Source organism: Nelumbo nucifera, chromosome 1, assembly GCF_055504915.1.
Source record: "Nelumbo nucifera cultivar China Antique chromosome 1, China Antique-T2T, whole genome shotgun sequence".
Taxonomy (NCBI): Eukaryota; Viridiplantae; Streptophyta; class Magnoliopsida; order Proteales; family Nelumbonaceae; genus Nelumbo; species Nelumbo nucifera.
In genome coordinates, this window is record NC_142649.1 from 137,527,189 (window position 1) to 137,552,002 (window position 24,814).

At 43.0% G+C, this 24,814-nt stretch overlaps 1 protein-coding gene across 1 annotated transcript; it reads right to left on the bottom strand.

Annotated features, from left to right (window-relative positions):
• Window positions 1–341: 341 nt before the first annotated feature.
• LOC148803883 (uncharacterized) lies at window positions 342–4,537 on the bottom strand. The gene is made up of 2 exons (XM_088894446.1): window positions 958–4,537; window positions 342–882 (listed from the first exon to the last, which is right to left on the bottom strand). The coding sequence occupies exons 1-2, from the start codon at window positions 1,090–1,092 to the stop codon at window positions 523–525; spliced, it is 495 nt and encodes a 164-aa protein (XP_088750572.1). The 5' UTR covers window positions 1,093–4,537; the 3' UTR covers window positions 342–522.
• Between the last annotated feature and the right edge of the window lie 20,277 nt (window positions 4,538–24,814).

A 24,814-nucleotide genomic window follows, 5' to 3' on the forward strand; every position in this document is an offset into this window, starting at 1 on the left:
TACCTCGGCTAACGGGCTAGAAGTGTGAAGTACAAAGAACAACCCGACTCGGCCCACACAGCAGCCCAGCTGACCTCACCCAGGCCAACAATAGAAAAATGGTACAAGTAACAAGAGGCCGCGATGTAACTCAGCTCGGCTCGGCACGCGTAATAGCTTGGCTAGGCGTGCTACGGGTAAAAAAAAAAAGAGGCACATGCACAAGTACATCAACAACAACAAGAGGCATATGTGAAGTCAACATGAAGAAGAGCTGTTATTCAACTTAAAAACAATTTATTACAATCGTTTAAAGCCCGGCATACCGAGCAAACAAAAAAAGAGAACCAGCATAACACCAAAACAATAAGAATAATGAACATATGAGGCCGCCGATTAGTCCTCGACGGCATAATCAACAGCGTCACTATCGGTTTCAGCCTCATCCTCAGCTCCCTCGGCAGACTCTTGCGGAGAAGTTTGGTTAAAAGCGTCCCAGCCCTACAACTCCTCGGCCAACTCCGAGTGGCGACGAAGGATCCTTCACCAGAAAAGGTTGAACCCAGCCATAAAGGAGGCCTCGGCGTACTCATCCATATGTAGTTGCATCTCCTCAGACGCTTTGTACTCGGTGATGGCTTCCTTGGCGGTCTCCTTCCTTAGCCTGTCCCGTTCAGCCTTGAGCTCGGTGATCTCCCGCTTCAACTCTCGAACAAGACTAGCCTGCTCAGCCAGTTGCGCCTTCAGCTCAGCCACTTCCCTCTTAAGTGTGGCTGACCGCTCCCCGGGAGCCTGGAGCTTGGCCAACTGGGCCTTTTGCCGTAGATACTCAGAATGTTCCTGCTCATATGTTGATCGAACGCCCCGGAGATGATCAACTAGAGCAACCGCCGCACAAGCATTCTACAGACAAATATAATGTGATAAGTACATCGAAAAGGAGAGCAACACACAAGGAACAAAAGGAAGAGGATTTACCTGGGCAACAAACCGAAGCTGAGCACACTCCAAAGCTCCACTACCAACCCCAACCGATTCCCGAGCTATAGACATGGTCGTAATCCCCTGTAGCAACTGCTCAGGAACCCCGAGAGTCTCCAGATTGTCATTCATGCGAACCGACCACCTCAACACGTATAGACCTGAACTGCTACATGCCTCAGTCACTGACGTACTAGCAGGGCGACAAACCCCTTGAGGGTCAACCACGACAATGTCGTCCTCCTCGGCCTCTCATTGTCGTACCCTTCTTCGCCGATGGGCCGCCCTATGTTTGGGTCGTAGCCGCTCATCCGCCTCGGGACGAGCCTTTGGTTGCACACCGGCTCGTTCCTGCCTTTGTCAAAGATCCCTCATCCGATGAATAATGTCTTCCTCGCTGGCCATGCTCGCACCTGTAACACAGAAGGTCCAAGATAAGTACACAGTTAGCAACATAAAATTAAATCGACAAACAGAAGTAAAACGAAATAGACCGGACACCCCCTCCATCAGCCCAACGAGCACCAGCATCTTCGAGCATGTGTACGCGATAACGTCGATTTCGTGGATCATGTTTAGGGCTGACCTCTCCTCCCAAGTAAGCGCCGCCCATTGGTGTTGCAGGAAAAGGGAGACCCCCGGGGATTCGCACGAAGAAGAAAGACTCCTTCCAGTGCTTTACAGAAGAAGGGGCTCCGACCAATGACCGAATGTTACGCCGAGTGGAGAAGTAGTAGTACCCCTGCTGGTGGTGTTTCAACTTGAGCGTAAATCTCACCATCCCTAGGGTTAGATCAATATCGCGGACCGCACAATAGGACATGAGAACGATCAAAAATCTAAAGGAATTCGGCATCAGCTGCACTAGCAACACCTTGTACCAGTTTAGCACCTCAGCGAACCCCTCAATCAACGGGAACCTCAGCCCAGCCTCCAAGTTGTGCTCATTAACGCACAACTCACCGGGTTGAGCATCAGTAGCCATCTCCCCAGGCTGTGGACACCTAATCTGGTATTCCGCGGGAATGGCATACGTAGATCAAATCAGAGCTTCCTCTTTCGGTCTATCTGACCGATGAATCTGCCAAGAAGTGGATGCTAATCTCTTGCAAGTGACACTAAGGATGGAAAGGGGGGGACCCCATTTCCCTTTTATAGCCATCAGGGGCACGGACCAAGGAGAGACCAACCACGTAACTAATAATGTGCATGAGGAAGCCTCAGAAACCGAAGCGACACCCTCAGTAGGCAACGGTTGTGCCCATTAATTGCGTCAGTTCAACTACTGCACTGGTCCAACCTTCGACATATAGACCTGCCGTACTGATCCAGCCTTGAATGCAAATCCTCGACTAGGTTGTGCAATGGCCTAGCCGAGCATTCCCCCTCCTTGATAGCAAAACTGGGGGAGTGGTTTGGGAACCAAAATTTTGGTTTAAGTTCTACAACCGACAATCAGAGGATTCCTCGGCAACAACCAACACGGCACGAATGATACGCATGCTCTGAAATTCCTCAACCGAGCAATGAACCTAGGAAACTTCATTCCTCGACTTCAGAACCGGGGGAGTGGTGATCGAGTCATGGTTGAACTGGTTCTGCGAGACACGTGGCCACCCAACTATTGCCCTACCACATCTTTTTAAGTCAGCCACGTCGTGGCTAGCTTAGCCATGTCGACATATCCCGGCCGAGCTACGCTATTGTGGTAGTCCTCCATCTTTTCATTTCAACCACATCAACTACACGTCATGTGGATGAGCACAACCACGAATAAAGAGGAATAAGAAAGACGATTCCGCCGGAATAGGACTCTATCCCGAATACCTTGACGGCTAAGCTCATCTCAGGGGTGCTCAATCCAACCAAAACACGGATATTTGAATATAAAAAGATACTCCATGCTCAAGGTAAAGAATCTAATTTCTGAGACCTACACAACTATTTAGCTCAGATCGGCATCCTTATAACTCAACCCGACTATCCTACTTAGTTCAGACCAACATCCTTATAACTCAACCCGACGATCTCATCTTTATAGCTAGGCCCCACCCTGCTAAGAAGATAATTTAATCGCTTTTTTTGGTTCGTACACTACCAATTGAGCAATAATTAAATAGTGTGCGACACGTTTGAAAGTTTTTAGATGGTAGAGTGAGACTACTCACAAATTACAAGTACAAATTCTGGTTTAAAATTAAGAAGTTTGGAAAAAAATGAATCATAATTTGCACCCAAACCATTTGCCTCGACATAAGGAGAAGGTGAACAACTGAACATACCGAGGGCTGGGAACTGGGATTGGCTTGCTTTTCGTGCCATCCACATTGCCAATCCTACGTGTCAAACCTACATTTGGTTGTACACTCATGATACCTTTTGTCCGACCTTTCAGAAAGTACCGAGGACTTATCTCTCCACATGGGGCTGGGCTGTGACTGAAAGAACTTGCATGCTTACACTTGTAATTTACGCAAATGCTGAAAACAGGTCCGACTGTTGACACTTCCTATTGGATGAGTGATCTTTTTATCGCAGAGTCTGGTTGATGGTTCCTGAATTCAAGATAGTTGTACAATCGGGTAGGTCCCAGCTTCAAGGCAAGAGAACAGTAACAGTAATTTGCTGTCACAAACGGCAAACCTGAATGTTCAACTGAGGATTTAACTTTTTCATAAGAACACAAACCCAAAATTAATTGTTGATAAAGCAACGCAACACGATCTTTATATATTTGTTTTTTGTATTGACAGGTGAAATTTCAGAGCTAGCTTTTTATGTGCAAGCACAATGGAGATATCATCCCCATTTATATACAGCTAATGACTTACACCCCTTCTTCCCCTCCTTCCAATCAGCTTCCGTTTTGAATTTAGCCTTTTCACAAAACAAAACAAAAAACAATCCGGCCTTCCAACTTTCCTTTGCAAATTAACACAAACCCTTCCTCTAAAACCTAAAAAAGAAGAAAAAAAACTCCATTTTTCTTCCCAGTTGGGGAATAGCAATCGATCTCAGCGCAGTTTAATTTCTTCGGAATATGGCATGAGTCGACTAGAGAGAAAGAAGGAAGCACACGTCTCGTTCCCATTTGCTGCTTCCCCTTAGCTCTGACCCCAGCAGCTCAGGTACATCACCTTCTGAAGAGATTCATCGGCTAGTTTTCGCCTCTCGTCTCCAATACTACTGCCACTCAAAAAATGCCCCAGGTCCGAACCACCAAGGCCGGACAAAGGCCGAAAACCAGTCGAGTTTGCGCCAGATGACAAGCTTTTCTTAGCGCAGTGGAGAGACCTAAGACCGGAGTTCCATTTGAAACCCTGATCAGCGTGGCCTTGCACCACAGCTACGACGGCTGCCATCCAGACTTTGCTCGCATAACTCATATTGTTTAATCCCTTTATCTCTCTCACTCACTCTGTGTGTTTTCCCCCTTTGGATCGTCGGAGATCTCCAACAAGGGCTGAGAAAAGAATGGTTTAAGTAATTGTATACTTGTTTGATTTGTTCTTCCTCTTCCTTGAACGTCGTTCCAAGGTAGCGGATGAAATAAAGGAGGGCTCATTCTTTATATAGCAAGGGACTGAGAGGCTGAACAGTAAATCGCCAGAAAACCAAAAGCGGTTTCCAAGAGTGGTTTAGGAAATACCGGTGGCGGGTGGGGACACCTTTGTCCGCACACCGTAGCAGCACTGGTAACAGCTAAAATGGGATATATTCTGATGGGAACATCTCACGATACAGGATGAGTCGTCGTTGATCAGGCACTGACGCGTGTCCCAACATATAAGGAAGGCATCCCAAATGGCCTATCCCAAGCAATAGCGTATTTGTGATGATATCGCGAGAAACGAAAAAGGGAGGAGGATGAAAAGGAAAGAGAGGGGGCAGGTGGCGAGACCTTGTCTTTAGAAAATGGATAGAAGGATCGAGAGAGAGAGAGACATACAGATGGCGAGTGAGCAAACAGGCTCCAGGACTCATCCATTCATTGTGTTGTCTTGTCCCCCAATATTTGATATCTCCCAAATCCCAATGTAAAAAAATGCTAACAGCTCCTTCTCATTATCTTTTTCTACATCCCTCCACGTTTTTTGGGATGAAATCCCGTAAACCTCCCCTACAAAGGTTTTCTGAAAAGGCCTTAAATTTCCCCATAAAATTTGACATCTCCTTAAATCTCCCTGACTTTTGGGGGTAAAAGTACTTATATACACCTTCCGTTATTATGACGTTACAAACCTGACAAAATTGCTGATCATGGGTTTAAACATGTTAAAATGCCGTATTTGCCCATACACGAAAATCATATGACAGAAATACTCTTACCACTTTCCTGTTTCCTCTCCCATGCCCACATGCATATCTGCACGAACACGATTCACAGATGTATCCGATACATAGATACCATAAATAAAACGGACGATTTCATAATTTACCGTAGTACAATTACAAAGAAATCCAAGCAAATTAGGAGATGTTTGGAACCATTGCCGTTTTTTTTTTTAAAAAAAATGGTGCTATATTGGATTCACATATGCATTTCAATAAATGTTCATGTATTTTATTATTTGGTTCAGCTGATTATTAATAAATCGGACATGTCTTGAAAATCAAGACCCTACCAATGCATGAAATGCCAATAATTGATTAATGTGTATCCTATCTGGTGTTTATCTGTCAGTACATACATAAAAAACGGTGATAAAAATTACTTTACCAAAACATAATATTTTTCACTGTTTACGTGACAGAAGCATTTTTTTTATGAAAAATGAGTCTTAAAAACATAAAACATTTTTTTTTTTTTTAAATCAGTCTCAAAAAACGTCCATACTTCCAAACACCATGTATATGAACAAGATCATAGTAGTTCGGAGCCGATTCTATCATCGCATAAAGGTGATTTGTTAAATGCTTGATCCAATGGTTGTGATTATATGATAGTTGACTTTTGACCTTATAAGATCTATCAAGCGAGATCCACGTCCACCATTTATTGTGGTCCCCAGGTTTTTTAATCACTTGTCAATTACAACATCTCACGATAGATTGTGCTTCAGTGGAGATCTAGTACTATTAAATATTCTTGGATATAATATATTATCATGACTAGTTTTATACAATGAAAATATCCTCTACCGTGGTCTGTGCGAATTTCACCTAAAACGCAGTCATGCCTTGCAATATAGAATGCAGCTTTTAAAAGAAAACTTGAAGTGTCGATTTCGGACGAGAAAAGAGTAGAAGTAACACTATGGTATTCAGATCTACGGTGAAAACAGTTTAAATATTAATTTTTTTATTCATCTTGGAGTTATAGGACAAAATTGAGATTAAAATAATTCTTCTAATCTGACTGCAAGAGTTAATAGGGGTATAACGGTCAATTAATGCCTTCATCAATCAAATATTAACGGAAGGGGTGTATATATCCAAATCAGAGGAGGATTAAGTTTAGGAAGCACAGGTCAAATCTGCTGTCCCCATCCCAGCCGTGCCAACACTTCTATTCCCCCTCCCCATCACCCCAACCTCAAACTTGTTATTACCCAAAATCCCCATCCCCCAATCCCAAACATTCAGCACAGTGTATGTCCCAATGGACGAAACTGTAATAGGAGGATCACAATGCATTTTATTGGTTCGAGTTCAAGGTGTGAAGAGAGACGGAACGACCAGAGGGTGGTGAACATGGAAGTGAAGCTTCCATTAGCTCTCATGCCCACAAACATGACAAAGGGAAGTACCCCCACTTTATAAGCTTTAAATTTTGTTGCTAGATTCTTTATTGTTGTTAATTTAGTATTAGCTACTTTTCATTAATGAGATTGTCTGCAGTTCAGCTTTGGTTGAGTGTTTTTCTTTCGATTTTCGACTTGGATTAAGGGTTTGTTTATTTGCTCTGAAGTCTGACATCTAAAAATGCAATAATTACATTAAGAGGTATATTGGTATTAGTGAATTTTTCTTTTCCTGAGAATGTTGTTTTGAATTCTGAATTTTGAAAATTATCAAATATCCATTTTGACCTCATATATGAGAGTTTTTGTTTGTCTTTTTGGGGGTATCATTGGAAAACAAAAAGTTGTATGATTGCACTTTAAGAGATAAGAGATAAGAGGAAACGAACAACCATTTTTCTCTTAAAAGTTAAAAGATTCCTCTTAAGATATAAGAGTTAAGAGGAAATGAACATGCCCTAAGTGTTTATTTAAGTCTCTCTCATTTGACACCTAGGGATGTCAAACATCCCTTCAAATAGTCTTGTCCATTCAAATCCTTCTTATGTTTCCTTCTTCTCCTACTTACTATTTCTTCTTTCTTCATCAACTAAACTGATTGTCGTTCTTTCTCTCGCCTCCGTTCCTTTGGAAAACACTCTGTCTCTCTAAGGTTTGTCTTTTACCTGCTCCCTGGCGGGGTCTTTCACCTCTTAGTGAGGGTTCTAAATTTGTTTCTTCTTTAGGATGGACAACAACAATGAACTGAATGGTGATGATTGAAGTGGGGAAGAACAACAAAACCTTAATGTGGTTTTTGCCCAACTCCTTCAAAATAATGACAGTCAGAATGTAGATATATTTGACTTTTTGAATAGCTTGTCGGAGTCTAGAGGGATATGGAGTCTCTGCATGTCAATAGGTAGGGTTTCCCCTCGTGCCACTGTTCCCATGCAAGACTTGGTTAGTTGTACCCATGGTACTTGGGGTGTAAATGAAAATAGTATTATGATTCAACCCCTTAATAGAGGATACTATAGATTCCGTTTTCGCTACCAAGATGATTATGACAACATTAGGGACAACGGTCCCTGGTACATCTTTGATTAATGGATTATGTTAACAAAGTGGCAAGAAGGAAGGGATCAAAGGGAATCAACCATAACCCAGGCTGAGGTCTGGATTCAAGTTCACAATCTTCCTTTTGAATTGGTTAACATTGAAAGAGCTCAATAGATTGGTTCGTCCTTCTTGGCCTGCAAAGCCAAGGAGACCCATGGTAGCTATATCCGCCTAAAGGTGGTTATTGATATCGACACACCTTTAAAAGTTGGTGGTTTCATAAGCCTTACTATTTGGACTATTTACAGGTACAAAAGCCTCCCGAGTGTCTGCTTCTTACGTGGAAGAATTGGTCATGGTCACCGTCGTTGTTCATTTTCAAGTTATCATCCCCCAAATCAAAAAACTTTTTTGCCTCTTGCCCTATGAATTACCTAGGCCCTTGGCTTAAAGCTAAAACCCTGATGTGCCTTGAATGGCATTTACCTGACTTCGGTGAGTTTATCAGACAAGAAGAAATTCGACATCAGAGGGAGGAAGATGATACGCACAAGTTCTCCAACAAAGGGGAGAAGGATCTAGAATAAGGAGAAGAGAGAGGGAGAGTTCGGTTGTAGGAAAGCCAATGACTTATTTCATTCATGCAGGCTATATTTATAGCCTTATTGTGCTACAAACTGGGAGTGGAAATAAGAACTACTGCCCCTTAATCTTAGGAGCTTATCAACAAAAACAGAATGCACTTATCTAGGAAACAGAATTGAAGACTTATCTATTCTAACAGAATTAAAACTGAATGGCTAAGGCTTATCCACAACTAAGGGCTAATATGACTGGGTCTTCTGCTCCTATCCATTTTGACCGGGTCTTCAGCTGCTGTGCACCTAGTGCATGCATGCACATGCACGTATCATTTCCTCCCCCCCTGAAGGATCCTTGTCCGCAAGGAAGTCGGGATATGATTTGCTGAAGCGCCATTCATTCTCTCAGGTTGCGTCCTCGGCCAGCGCCCCAACCCATTTGACCAAGACTTCGGATTTTGGGCGGTATTTGCCCTTGTGAATAATACGATGATCCAAGATTGCTTCCGGTTGGGGTAGGATGGTCGAAGTATCCGAGATTGGGGGAAGCTGAGTGGAAGTTGGGGTGATGGGTCCCAAGTGCTTCCGTAGCAAACTGACATGAAACACATTGTGGATCTGAGAGCCGAGAGCAAGGCTAAGCGATAGGCCACTGGACCAATCTTCTCAATGATTGAGTATGGCCCAAAATAACGTGGGGAGAGCTTCATGGAACGTCGAAACGCCACCGATGTCTGCCGATAAGGCTGCAGCTTCACATACACGAAATCACCTACTACGAACGAGGCTTCACGTCGGTGCTGGTCCGCTTGACATTTCATCCGATTCTGAGCTACCTGGAGGTTATGTTGCAGCTCGCGTAAGATGATGTCCCGGTCACGCAAGTATTCGTTAACTGTCCCTACTCGAGTAGTACCTGTTACATAGGTCAGCAGACTTGGGGGTGGGATCCCGTAGACTGCTTCGAAGGGTGTCATTTTGGTGGAAGAGTGAGTGGAGGTGTTGTAGCTGTATTCTGCCCAAGGAACCCACTCTAACTATTTCCGCGGCTGGTCATCTGCAAAGCACCGTAGATATTGCTCCAACGTCCGGTTAACAACTTCGGTTTGCCTGTCGGTTTGGGGGTGGTAACTTGAGCTCATACACAATTTCGTCCCATGCATTTGAAAGAGTGTCTGTCAGAATGAGCTGATGAAACCTTGTCACGGTCGCTAACAATGGATGTTGGAACTCCGTGTAGGCGGACAACGTTGGCAACAAATGCCTTAGCGACTATGGTGGCAGTGAATGGGTGTTTTAAGGGAATGAAGTGGGCATATTTTGTCAACCGATCCACAATTACCATGATAACCGTATACCCATTGGAAGGAGGCAATCCTTCGATAAAGTCCATGGATATGTCTGTCCACATTTGAGTAGGTATCGGTAATGGCTGAAGCAATCCCGTTGGTCTCATGCAATCTGTTTTGAAGCACTAACATACGTCACATTGCTGCAAAAATTCCTTGACCGTCCGATGCATGCGGGGCCAAAGGAAGCTGTGCTTGATGCGAGAGAGGGTCTTATGAAACCCAAAGTGTCCCCCTACTGGGGATGAGTGGCAGTCTGCCATCACCTTTGAAATCAAGGTGGAGGTGAGGCTCAAATAAATCTTGTCCCCCTTAAACCATACTCCATCTCGTTGAAGCAACTTGTGGGAGGGTCGCTTCTTCATTAATTCCCCATAAAAGGTGTCTTGTTTGACCTCTTCCTGTAGCGTCGGCCACCAGTCTACGTGTGGTATAGAGATGGAAAGAAATTGAAATTCAGCCATACGCAACAAGGAATCCGCACCTTGGTTCTCTGCCCCTTTTTTATACTCGATCTCATAGTCGTACCCTAGTATCTTTGGCAGCCACTACGTTTGTGCCGGTGTAGTTATCCTCTGCTCGAGTAAATATTTAAGACTTTTTTGGTCGGTGCGGACTGTGGATGGTTTTCCAAGCAGATATGGGCGCCATTTCTTAACGACTTTGACAATAGCTAACATCTCCTTCTCATAGGTGGATAACGCCAAGGCTGAACCTTTCAATGCTTCACTAAAGTAGGCCACCGGTCTGTTTTGCTGGATGAGGATGGCACCAATCCCGATTCCACTCGCATCGCATTCAATCAAAAATCGTTGGGAAAAATCTGGTAGACGTAGGATTGGCGGTGAAGTGAGTGCCTTTTTCAACTGTTGGAAGACCAGCTTTGCTGCCTCGTTCCATTGAAATCCCCCTTTGGTCAACAGTTGGGTTAAGGGAGCTGCAATGCTTCCGAAGTCGTGGATGAACTTCCGGTAATATCCTACTAACTCGAGGAAGCCACGGACCCCCTTTGCTGATGTCGATGTAGGCCATGCGAGAACAACTTGTATTTTGGCTGGATCAACGGACACACCTTGTTCTGAAATCACATGACCCAAGTACTTGACCTGCGAAACACCAAATTGACATTTTGACATTTTTGCAAATAATTTATTAGAGGATAATACAGTTAGAACAACTCTCAAATGAGATAGGTGGTCTTCCCATGATTTAAAATAAACCAGAATGTCGTCGAAGAAGACCAAAATAAATTTCCGGAGGTATGGGCAGAAGAGGTCGTTCATGAGGCTTTGGAAAGTTGCAGGTGCATTTGTCAAGCCGAATGGCATCACTAAGAACTCATAATGCCCTTCATGTGTCTGAAAAGCCGTTTTAGGGACGTCTTCTTCGTACTCGAATCTGATGGTATCCTGATCATAGATCTAGTTTGGAGAAAAATTTGGTCCCATAGAGCTCATCTAATAATTCAACAATCACAGGAATAGGATACTTGTTTTTAACAGTGATTTCGTTCAGTGCTCGGTAATCCACGCAAAACCGCCAAGCTCCATCAGCCTTCTTCACTAGCAAAACCGGTGATGAGAATGGGCTGTTGCTTGGTCTTATCAGCCCTGTCTGCAGAAGCTCCTTCACCATCTTCTCTATTTCGGTCTTCTAGTAATACGGGTATCGATATGGCCTCACACTAATCGGTCCTTTGTCAGGAAGCAGTGCAATCCGGTGGTCATGTGGTCGTTTAGGAGGCAGGCTTGCGGGTGGCTCAAACACATGGGAAAATTCGATGAGAAGGTGGTCCATCTCGGGTGGGAGGAAACTTGGTTGGTCGTTGCTATGTGAAGGAACTATTTGAAAAAAAAATCCCGTACCTTGTAACCCGTTGCATTCCTTTTTGGTTAAGGCTTCGATGCTGGCTCGTCCCAATCCTTGGAAGGTGCAAGTGAGTCCCTCCTTGAACATCAAGGTTAGTTGTTTGTAATCCATCTCGACAGGTCTAAGCGTCTCTAGCCATTGTTCTCCCAATACCAATTGGCATGCTACGACGGGTAGAACATAATAGTCAGTGGTAACGGGGTGTCCTTGAATGGCAAGAGTGAGAGCTCGGCATTGCCCCATGCACTCGATCTTTTCACGGTTGGGCACCATAACTTGAAATTTCTTGTCCCGGTTCACTGGCAACCCGATGGTCAATGAAGTTGTGGGTGCTGCCGCCGTCAATTAGTACTGTCACGTTCTTGTTTTTCAGCTTCCCAAGAACACGTATGGTTTGCAGGTGCTCAGCTCTTGCAATAGCATGGAAGGAGATTTCGGGGATGGCTTCTTGGTTTTCTTCCTCAATCATGAACAGTTGTGGGCGTGCACAACGGTGGCCGAGGGTGAACTTCTCATCGCAGTAGTAACACAACCCCTTCTCACGACATTCTTGCACCTCCTGGTTGGTGAGTCGCCGGAATGTTGGGGAAGGAGCACTGGAAACCTGGTTCGCGCACAAGCTTGGTGGAGGCCCCAGTACACCGGCCATGGGGTTGGGTGACCCCTTCTGGGCTGTCATGGATGATGGGGACCGAATTGGCTGGCTAGCTCTCCGCTGTAAGTGATTTCGTTCCTCAATTAACCGGACCACTCCAATCGCCTCTATCAAGGTTCGAGTCTTCTTGATCTTCACATCTAAACGGGCGCCATCACGAAGTCCTACAATGAAATAGCCAATGAGAAAGCTCTCGGGCAGGCCGTCAACTCGGTGGGAGAGCCTTTCGAAGGCTTCTTGATAAGCCGTCACAGTGGTGGTTTGCTTCAGGCGGGTTAACGCTTCCGATGGGTCCTCGTAGTTGGTGGGGCCGAACCGTTGTAACACCACCTTGGAGAATTCTTCCCATGTGAGCGGTCCGCGATGCTTGGTCAACCACCTGTGCCATTGTAAGGCGATGCCTTCCAAATGGAAGGAAGCTAGCTGCACCTGTTGGTCCGGAATAATATTTTGAAACTCAAAATACTGCTCTGCCTTGTAAATCTAGCCGCTCGGATCGTCCCCATTAAATTTTGGGAATGACAGCTTGACATGCTGATGAGGGTGGTCATGGGTGGAGCTGGAACGGGAAGTATGGGGGTGTAAGGATTCTTCATGGGTGAAGGGGTTAGTCTCGGGAGTGGTTCGTGAGGCTCGAAGGGCTTGGAGTTTGGTTAACACTACTTGTAAGACAGTGTTCACCTGGTCGAAGGTCGACTCATGTCGTGCTAAGGTTTCATTGACCTCATTGCGGAATTCCGCGTTAGTCTTTCCACGGGTTCACCTAGTCGAAGGTCGACTCATGTCGTGCTAGGGTTTCCCCTCGTGCCACTGTTCCCATGCAAGACTTGGTTAGTTGTACCCATGGTACTTGGGGTGTAAATGAAAATAGTATTATGATTCAACCCCTTAATAGAGGATACTATAGATTCCGTTTTCGCTACCAAGATGATTATGACAACATTAGGGACAACGGTCCCTGGTACATCTTTGATTAATGGATTATGTTAACAAAGTGGCAAGAAGGAAGGGATCAAAGGGAATCAACCATAACCCGGGCTGAGGTCTGGATTCAAGTTCACAATCTTCCTTTTGAATTGGTTAACATTGAAAGAGCTCAATAGATTGGTTCGTCCTTCTTGGCCTGCAAAGCCAAGGAGACCCATGGTAGCTATATCCGCCTAAAGGTGGTTATTGATATCGACACACCTTTAAAAGTTGGTGGTTTCATAAGCCTTACTATTTGGGCTATTTACAGGTACAAAAGCCTCCCGAGTGTCTGCTTCTTACGTGGAAGAATTGGTCATGGTCACCGTCGTTGTTCATTTTCAAGTTATCATCCCCCAAATCAAAAAACTTTTTTGCCTCTTGCCCTATGAATTACCTAGGCCCTTGGCTTAAAGCTAAAACCCTGATGTGCCTTGAATGGCATTTACCTGACTTCGGTGAGTTTATTAGACAAGAAGAAATTCGACATCGGAGGGAGGAAGATGATACGCACAAGTTCTCCAACAAAGGGGAGAAGGATCTAGAATAAGGAGAAGAGAGAGGGAGAGTTCGGTTGTAGGAAAGCCAATGACTTATTTCATTCATGCAGGCTATATTTATAGCCTTATTGTGCTACAAACTGGGAGTAGAAATAGGAACTACTGCCCCTTAATCTTAGGAGCTTATCAACAAAATCAAAATGCACTTATCTAGGAAACAAAATTGAAGACTTATCTATTCTAACAAAATTAAAACTGAATGGCTAAGGCTTATCCACAACTAAGGGCTAATATGACCGGGTCTTCTGCTCCTATCCATTTTGACCGTGTCTTCGGCTGTTGTGCACCTAGTGCATGCATGCACATGCACGTATCAGAAGAGGAAAGGCAAAGTTCCATAAACCCTCCAATGGAGGATTGGATGGGTCATCATTAGGAAAGAGGTGAATCCTCTGGTACAAGGAACTCCTCGAAGACTGCTCACAAGGGTGGGAGAACTAGAGTTAGTACACCTACTAGGTCAAATCCTTTTGACATATTACCTAGAATGGAAGTAGGTAACTCCTAGGCGGCGGTTACTCATCATGACTCTCCACTCAGCAAGGCTCAGCGTTTCTTAGAGCAATTTTGACAAGCCACAAGTGGCATCAGTCTCCACCATAACCTGTCAAGTCTTGCCCTTGTAGACCCCCTTGGTTCCCCAAGTAGCAACCCGACCCAAACTACACCTTCGGAGCCTAGTCACAAAAGACCCAAGAGACTCCCAGAAGATGATTTCTCATCCTTGTAGTTATAGAATAGGCCATCACAGTCCCCTCAAGTAGACCCCTCTTCCTCTCAGTATCTTGTCCCAGGAGAGCAAATCCCTTTCTCTTCCTAACGAATGACTATAGAAGAACGGTCGGACCCCAACATCCATGAAAAAGTCATAGTTGAAAGTGGTGGCTCTTCCTTCAAAAAGAGCTCTGATGGTTCACATGGAGAGGTAAAGTTTTCTTCCCAGTTAATTACTGGTCTTAATATTTTTGTTGGGAATTATAAAGGTACAAGAAGGAAATCTTTCCATAATAATTTCTTGCATTATATTTGAAGAACTGCCCCTGACTTAATATTTCTTTAAGAGACCAAGATAGGAACTTTGAAAATGAATTCTTTAAAAAAGAAAATTTGTTATCCCAATGATAAGCATATATTTGTATATATTTTCATACCTCTAACTTGATGATATTGGTAATAATGTTTTTGGAATTAGCATGATATTGCACTAATTATGATGAAATTGTCTTGCAAGGTGATTTGGAGCTTAATTGTGAAATTTTAAGGAGGAGTTCAATTTAATTGGTTAAGATAATCATAGAGAAAGGACCATGCAGCAAAGATGCTCATTGATATAGCCATGAAGGAGAGAATCCATTGAAATCGGATTTGATATGTATGCACAAAAATCAGGAAATTTCCTATTTTGATATAGTTCCCATATTTTGGGCGTAACTTTCTGCCTATAACTCAGATTGAGGTGATTAAAACGGATAATTAAAACTAAGAAATAGGGCTACAACTCTTATGTTTATCACTCACCCTAATTCCGCCTCCAACTAAGTTCAATTCGAGCTACAAGTTTCGGGTCTGACAGTTAGGAGTGCAGAAGAGATATGAATTCAACTAAGATAAAGACTAAGAGACCTAATTTGTGTTGAATTAGGAGTATGCATTGAGAAGCAATTGAGGGGAGGCTACACTATAAAAAGGACCCTAGACTCAAGGCAAGGGGGCACATCCTTAGAGAGAATTCAGCAGAGAAAAAGAGAGAAAGCACTCTCAACACATCAGAGAAGAAAAGAGGAACCAATTTCAGCACACTAGAGAAGGAAAGGAAGAATTTGAATCCATGAGGAAGGAAGGCTTAGTTGCTACACTTGTCTTCAACCTTCAATGGCTAAAGTTTTCTTGTTATTCTATTTATTCTTTGATGTGTTTTTTCTGTGTTTCTCCTCTAATTTTCTTGAGTATGTTGAATTTAATGATGTCTAGCTAAATTCTCTTAGCTAGGGTTTAGATGGATTTTGATCTTAAGATTATATAGTTATTTATTTAATTCAATTCAAGACTTTTATTATTTGCATGAAGAATTTTTATTCTGTACTTAATGCTTTAAAAGAATTGGCCAATCTTTTAGTGAATTGATGATTCATGCATGATTGACCAAAGGATTGTATTGTTATGAATTAGATTCCTAAGCAATAAAAATCGCATGATAGACTATGATATCAAAAGATGATTAGCTTATGTGTGGGAATCAAGGAAGCTTAATGAATCACTTCCCCTTCTATGATTATAGGTTTCCAAAGAACTTAATGCTTATTTTTCCTTTTGACAACCACTTAGAAATTTGGTGGTAGAATTGGATTAATAAAGGATTAATATGACTTGAGAAAGCTTATTAATTAATTTAGGGAAATCCACCATCATATGCAAATAACTTTAATATACCTTAGGGTAATTTCGGTCTTAAGTTGGATCAAATAGGTAATTATATAACCTTGATTTAATGAAATCTAAACCCTAGCTACATTCATTCGTCAATTCAGTTTTTATTAAGTTCTTAGATTTGCATTAATTCTTCTTAGTTTTTATTCATTCAATTGATTCACAAGTTCAACTTAGGTTAGTTTAAAATTGAGTTGGTACTATAATCTAGTCTCTGTGGGATCGACACTTTTCTCATCATTATATGCACATTTGACTAAGGTACACTTGCTTGAATTAACTGTGCATAAATCACTTAACACACAACTCTGAAATGGTGGAAGTAGAAGGCTTAGGGGGTGGTCTAGCTCTATACTAGAAAAATAATCTAGATGTAGAAGTTATTAGATCCACCCTGAGATTCATTCTAGTAAAAATCAATTCCTTTTCCCCAAAGACTCCCTTGTTACGTTGTCTCCTTTATGGGGAGCCAAATAAAAGTAGAAAAGCTTAACTTTGGGATAACTTGAGATTTGAATTACTTGATTTATCTATCAATAGAACTCCAGTGGTGATTATGGGAGATTATAATGTTAATTTCAACTTTGATTGTAACACTGATGAGTTTGACCCTACCTGCCCAACCAACTCTCTTGTTGCTCAAAACTTCAGGAACTTCGTAGATTCCTTTTACCTCATTAAAATCAGTATTGCCAGTGGAGCTAAAACTTGGACTAATGGTCAAAGAGGTCCAACTATGAGGGAAAAAAAGCTTAACTGAATCTTTTTGTCGATTGACTTCCTAGGCGTCTTCAATTCCTTAAGTGTTGTGGTCTACCCTAGGTGGGACTCTAATCACAAGCCTCTAATCTTTAAAATAAACTTAGACCTTAACTAGTGATCAAGACCCTTCAAATTCTTTAAAAATTGGTTTTTGAAGCCTACTTGCAAGAACATAATAACTTAGGGATGGTCTCAATCTATTCCACGTTTTGCAAGTTTTAGAAAGAGAATCAAACAAGAATTAAAAACCTGGAACATAGATCAATTTGGAGATGTTAACAGGAAAGTGGATGAAATCAACAATCTAATAAAAAATTTGGAGAACTCACAGCTTGATGACTTGGAAGAGAAAGAACTTCAAAACCTCTTAGTTCCAAGAGATAAACTTATTACCCAACAAGAGAGTTTTTGGAGACAAAAATCGAGACAGTTGTGGTTGAGAGAGGGAGATCAGAATATGAACTACTTTCATAAAGCAGTTAATTTCAAAAGTCAAAGAAACCAAATCTCTTGGATTAGAAATGGTGCAGGGGAATGGGAGTCAGATCATAATAAAATTTCAAGAATATTTATAAATCACTTTGAGGAACAATTTTAGTCGAGAAGGACTGATCAAGTTCTAGAAATTGGTTCCCTCTTTGAAAAAGTAATCATAGATGAAGATAACCTAGATCTTCTAACCCCTCCTTCAAAAGAAGAAATTAAGGTTGTAGTTATGTCCGTGGGAAGCCTTAAATCCTCATGCCCAGATGACTTTCCCCCTATCTTCTTTCAAAAGTCATGGGATATCCTCAGAGAGAAATCTTTGGCTTGGTTAATGAATTCTTTACCAGCAAAAAATTTGTGGCAAGGCTCAATCACACCTTTATTGCTCTCATTCCCAAATCCTTGCCCCCAACACATGTTAACCACTATAGGCCTATCAGTCTTTGTAATGTCATATCCAAAATCATATCCAAGTTGATGGCAAATAGAATGAAACCGCTAATAGAAAAATGTAGGGCCCTAAAGCTTGATATCTGAAAAGCTTTTGATTCTTTAGAGTGGGATTACATTATAAGGTCACTCACGACCTTAGGTTTCTCCAAGGATTGGTGTACGATGGTAAAACTTGCATCTTCATGGTCCAATACTCTATCCTTATCAATGGTGTTTCAGAAGGACATAAGAGGGCTTAGACAAGGTGACCCTCAGTCTCCCTATTTGTTTGTAATAGCCATGGAAGGGCTCTCCAGGTTAATTCTTAAAGCCAATAATGAAGGTAAACTCAAAGGAATCAAGCTAGGAAAAGATTCTCCTCCTATCTCCCACCTAATGGTTGCTGATGATGTCCTTCTTCTTGGGAAAGCTAATAGAGAAGAGGCTGCTAACTTTAAGGATCTCGTGGAGCACTTCCAGGATCTGTCAGGTCTTTTGATTAACTTCCAAAAATCTGGAATTTTCTTTCAGTTGTAGTACACCTCCTAAAGGTGCTAGAATGATAAGGAGACAACTGAAAATATCCCTTCTAAGTCCTGATAGCAAATACCTGGGAATCCCTATCTTTTAGAAAAGGAGAAGAATTTAATCCTATGATTTCCTTCTCGATAAATTCAAAAGTAAACTCAGCAAATGGAAAACTAGTAGCCTCTCCTATGCAGGGGAGCAAACTCTAATTTAGTCTGCTCTTCATTCAATTCCCACTTACTGTATGGGTGTTGAAAAAAATCCCTCAAAGCACTTTAAAAGATTTGGAAATAATGCAAAGACAATTCTAGTGGGGTGACAATGAAAATGGAAAACATTTAGGATGGGCATCCTAGACCAAATTATGCTCTCCCAAAGATAAAGGTGGCCTTGGGCTAGGCCGCCTAACTCTCAAGAATGAGGCCCTTATTACTAAAATGGCTAGAGATTTGTCATAGAACAAAATGTCTTATGGGTGAAAGTCTTAGTAGGAAAATATCTTAAATGGAGCCAGTCTTTCCCTAGGAAAGCACCTCTCTTGGCTTCTAGAATCTAGAAGACTATAGTTGAGGCCTGTGAACGTTGGAAAAACCACTCGGCAATTCACTTCATGGCCAATCAGATGGAGTCGCCACTTGATGAGGGGTAATTTGGTCCTTCAAATCAAATAGTGAACACGTGGATTTCAAACGACACCTCAGCGCTGACTAAGTGAACTGGTTCGGCAATTTAGCATAAAGCACCTCGTCCATAGCTAGCAGGTCTCCTAACCCACAACGACCTGCCTAGAAAGATTGGCCGAGCTGTAGGAATATATGGCGACCTACGAGAGAGCTCGTTGACTTGTCTTAAAGAAACGTTACCAGCCCAAGAATCTCGAGTCGCCACTTGATGAGGGGTAATTTGGTCCTTCAAATCAAATAGTGAACACATGGATTTCAAACGACACCTCGGCGTTGACTAAGTGAACTGGTTCGGCAATTTAGCGTAAAGCACCTCGTCCATAGCTAGCAGGTCTCCTAATCCACAACGACCTGCCTAGAAAGATTGGCCGAGCTGTAGGAATATATGGCAACCTACGAGAGAGCTCGTTGACTTGTCTTAAAGAAACGTTACCAGCCCAAGAATCTCTAGAGCAATGATAAGTCGACCGTTAGATCGGCCTACCACACCACACGCCCCAAAGTTACTCAGATAGATCGTAACCCCCGTGCAGAACGTGTAACCAGCACAATAACTCATCAAACTAAGCGTAAATGGCTTCACAAGAAGATGAGACCCATTGAAAGAGGGCTCAGACCACTGACAACTATATAAGATACTCATCTCTACCTATGAAGGTACGTGCGGTTACATACTCTCAAGCTCTCCCATTCTCTCAAAGACACTCAAAACATTCTTTGACTTAAGCATCAGAGTGTCCACCCTGGGTAAAGACAAACTAGGCACTCTAATCCTTCTTCTTGTAGAAGATATCAGCTCGGCCATCTCTAGCTCGACCTAGCACAACTTGACCCTGACAAGGAACCATCCGAATCAGTGTCCGTGTCATCTAACATGAGGGAGCAGTCAAATTGCGCTACATCAATTGGCGTCATCTATGGGAAACCTAGTACAAAAAGCTAAGTACTCACCTTTCATTTCCCGGAACTAAAAACTAATGGCTTCATCAAGAAACCTGCCTACCAACAATAATCAACTTCCTACTGTAACCATTGGACAGGTAGATGTCCCTCTGAACCCAATTACCATGCCAAATAATGTGAATGTGCCTCCTCCTATAGTCGAGCCCACAGCGGCTCCCGCTGGAGTTGATGCACGCCAGTTCTACTACCTGGTGTAGTGTGTATAGGGTATGAGCGACTAGCTCAGGTTCTGGGAAAGCAAGTTTGCCTCCATGGTGGGAGGGGCAACAACAACAACAACAACAGTAGCAACATCAGCCTCGACACCAGAAGAACCAACAAGTACAACCACCTCGGCAAGTACCACAACAGAACGCCAGATTGGATCAAATTGATAACTAGAACCTAGCCCTAGCCCGGGGCTGACAATTAGATTGCCACGAAGAAAAAGCAGGTTGCCACATCGGGGCTCGAATCAACGACAAGCCACTCTACCTCTGTACAACAACTCACCTTTGACGAGCTGAAAAGAGAACTTAGTTCGCCTCCGCTGTTAACCAAACTTGAGACCGAGGATGAGCTTAAACTCTACCTCTCCATAAGTGATGAGGTGGTTAGCTCAGCCCTGGTATGACAAGTAGATAAGAACAATGACCTATCTGCTATGTCAGCAAGGTCCTGAACACAGTGGAAATGAGATACCCCAATAGAGAGAAGCTCGCCTTCGCACTGGTGCTTGCCACCCGAAAGCTAAGACCATATTTCCAGGCCCATACCATTATAGTTTTGACCAATTGACCTCTGAAGCAAGTCCTTCAGAAACCTGAGGTCTCGGGAGGACTGACAAAATGGGCAATAGAGTTCAGTGAATACAACATCCAGTACAAACCGTGGCCAGCAATAAAAGCACAAGTCCTAGCAGACTTCATTGCCGAGTGCACCTTCAACTCGCCCCTTCCTGTAATGACAGAACCGGAATTGGAAGCTTCATCTAGCATGACACCCGCTCCTAGCTCACGAGATAGTAGAGTGAGATGAGGAGCCCTAGATACTTCATGTGGATGACTCATCTAACCAAGGGGGAGCAAAGCTGGGTTAATACTCTATGGACCTAGCGAATTAAAGCTGGAGTATGCGCTCTGGTTTCAATTCCAAGCTTCTAACAATGATGCCGAATATGAAGCATTGTTGGCTGGCTTGGCACTAGCAAAGGAAGTATGAGCCAAACACCTTGTAGTGTGCAGTGACTCACAACTCGTCGTAAATCAAGTGAATGGGGAATACAAAGCGCGGGAACCCTCCATGGTAGCCTATTTGGCCATGGTGAGAGAACTCCTCTCCAATTTCAACTCTTGGTATCTCCAACAAATTTCGATATTGGAAAATACAGAGGCTGATGCCCTTTCCAAACTTGTGAGTACGATTGTCTCATTAAAATAACAAATTACATAGAAGAGTTGCCTGCCCATATATAGAAAAGGGGGTAGAAGAGGTCGCCCACATAACAAATACAAAGCCAAACTGGATAAATCCAACCTTCGACAAGGCATATTGCCAAAAGAGCGAAATGCAACTCGACTCATAGAACAACAAGCATCTCGCTACATGATAGTAAGCGAGCAACTCTACAGAAGATCTTTCACATACTACAAAGCTGAGCTAGATAGATCCAACCTTCGATAAGTCACATTGCCAAAAGAACGAAATGCAGCTTAGAGAATAGAACGACAAGTAGCTCACTACATGATAGTAGGTGAGCAAATTTACAAAAGATCTTTCACTCTACCATATCTACGAAGCCTACGCAGAATTGAGGCAGATCGAGTGTTACACGAGATCCACGAAGGGCTTTGTGGAAGACACTTAGGAGGTCGGGCACTAACTCAAAAAGCCTTATGACAAAGGTACTACTGGCCCACCATGAAAGTAGACGTGGTCGAGCTAATCTTGAGATGTGATAAATGATAGCAACATGCCAACATCCTACACCAGCCAACACGTGTTCCCTTCTTTCCCCAGATTTGATGTTGGAAGAAGAAACCGCGGCCTGCCCGGCCTCAGACCAAGCTAATAAAGCAAGCAACCTATGAATCGGCCAGACCAATTACCCTTTCTGAGAGTTACTCTCTTCGCTGAGCTAAAGCTAGCTCAAGAGTGGGGTGTAATTGATGAGGGGTAATTTGGTCCTCTCAATCATACAACGACACATGGCTTCCAAATGACACCTCAACGCTGAGTCAGCAAACTAGCTTAGTAAAATTATCTCGAAGCATCTCACCCAGGCCGACCTCCATCTCAGCGAGACCAAACTAGTTGACTCGTAGGATTACGACGAGTTGTCCTAGGAGTCGATCGAGTTGTAGGGACTTAAGGCAACCTACTAAGGAGAGCTCGCTAACCACCTCCTGTAGTTCCTAGTACAGGTCGGCAAGGCCGAGCTGGCAGACTCATAAGATTATGGCGAGCTGTCCTAGGAGTTGGCCGAGCTAAGAGGACCTAAGGCAACCTGCGAGGAAGAGCTCACTAACTGTCCCTAGCAGCTCGCTACCAAAGATCTCTCACCTTGTCACACGCTAGATTCTATGTGAACAAATTGTAACTCCCGCAAAGATCTCTCAATTGACACCTTCATGCGCCTGAAAATAGGGAAACAACTCCACAAAGAGCTCAAGACAGTTACCCTAAGCCCCCTGAGTCCAGAGCCTATATAAGACGTCCAGATCCACCCAAAAAGGTATGCACACTAAAGCTCTTAAACTCTCTTGTATATTCTCACAAAATCCCTTTTATGACTTAAGCATCAAAGTGTCTCCTGGGTAAAACCTACCCAGGCACTCTAATCCTTCCTTTTCACAGCTCTTTCCAACTCGGACATACAGGTACTGGCTTGGCTGTATAGCTCAGCATTGCCAAATCAAAACCCTTGTTCGAGCCCAATCATTGAACACGAGGGAGTGAGCAGATTGTGCATCATCAGTACTGACGCAAATAAAATCAACCAATATGTAAAGTGGTTGCCAGGATGAAGGGCGACCCAACCGCTAAAAACCCTAATAAATATTGCCACTTCCATCGTGACGTTGGTCACAACACAAAGAACTACTGGAACCTAAAGAATGAGATTAAAGACCTAATTCGCCGAGGTTACCTTAATAAGTTTGTAAAAGATGAAGGACGACCTGCTGAGCAGGGCAAGGAAGCACCTCAGACAAGTAGGGAGCAAGAAGAAGCTCCTAGGAATCAACAACAGGAAAGGCCCGTCTAGGGGGTCATCAACATGATCACTGAAGGATCTATAGTATCCGGATGCACCAACTTGTCCGAAAAGAATTCAGTCAGGGAACTTGAGCATGATAATGACAATCTACCAAAGCGCCCTAAAAAAGAAGAAGTAATTTTCTTCACAAAAGATGACATGTGCGGAATACAATATCCGTACAACAACACCCTAGTGGTAAGATTACTGATCAACAATTTTAAAGTAAAGAGGATATTGGTCGACTCTGGGAGTTTGGCTGACATCATTTTCCTAGAAGCTTTTGAGCACACGGAGCTCGACAGAAAAGACTTGCAGCTAGTAGATGTACCCTTGGTCTTCTTCAGCGGGGAAGTAGTCCGGCTTGTTGGCCTGGTGAGGGTGCCAGTTGAGGCGGGCTCGCCTCCTAGCGCAGCGCGGTTTGATAACGACTTTCTAGTAGTCGTCACTCCCTCCCCGTATAATGCCATACTGGGCTGACCTATCCTGCACGCCCTCCGAGCAGTTGTTTCGACATATCACCTAGCTGTGAAGTTCCTAACTAATAGAGGCATTGGAGTCATGCGAGGTGACCAATTGGAGTCCAGCAAATGCTACATAGTCGTCCTAAAGTTGAAAGGCAAGATTGTCGTTGACATCGATTTGGAGCCACCACCTGAAAACACATACTAACAAGCTCAACCAACTGAAGAAACCGTCCTGGTGTCAGTCTCAAAGGCCGAGTCGGAGAAGATGATTCAGATAGGAGCTCGCTTAATAGAACCAGTGCACTCCAACTTGGTAAGTTTTTTGCTTAATAACTTAGATGTTTTTTCCTTGGTCGGCAGTAAAAATGCCTGGCATAGACCCTAAGATAATATCTTACAAGTTAAATGTTGATCCTTGATGAGAATGAAAATTATCATATTTTTATCTCTTAATATTTAGTCTTTTATACTTATTTAGTGCCTAAATGGACTCATTATTCTTATATTTTGAATTAGGACACGAAATGAGGCGTTAAGTGAAAACAAAGCTAATCGGGTAATTTTGGACAATTTCGTCACTGCATTGTAATTTGGGCATAACTTTCTCATACAGACTCCGATTGAGATGATTCAAGATGCGTTGGAAATATAAAGAAAAATTATACAACTTTCATGTTTTGAGTTTTGATAGATATGGACTGCATCAAGGTCAAAATCGGGCCCGAATTATCTACAACTGCATTGTTGACGTGCTGGAGCCGTTCCTTAGCCTGCAAGTTTTCATCCGGGAAGGCACCAGAATTAGGGTTCGAACCCCTAGAAGAAAACTGAGGAAGAAGGACTACTAGATGGAAGAGAAGGCTGCTGAATGCAAACTGGAGAAGGATCACAGCAATGAGATCGAAGTTTGATGCCAAGATTCATAAGTTGTCTTCTTCTTTGGTTCTGCATTGGTAACCTAGATTCGATTAGGGTTTCTTGAGGTTTCTCTATTGGATAGTTCTTCTTTGTTTCTTTTATGTGAACGATGATGAGTTTTAATTCTAATTTGTAATTAATTTTTAGCAAATCCGATTGAGTGTGATTTAGTCTTGGGATTCTTGATT

What these genes read in the sequence shown, in the direction of transcription:
- LOC148803883 (XM_088894446.1), bottom strand. Translation starts at nt 1,092, where the DNA reads ATGAATGACAATCTGGAGACTCTCGGGGTTCCTGAGCAGTTGCTACAG. An exon ending in AGCTTCGGTTTGTTGCCCAG is followed by an intron (nt 883 to 957) that starts GTAAATCCTCTT and finishes ATTTGTCTGTAG; the next exon opens with AATGCTTGTGCGGCGGTTGC.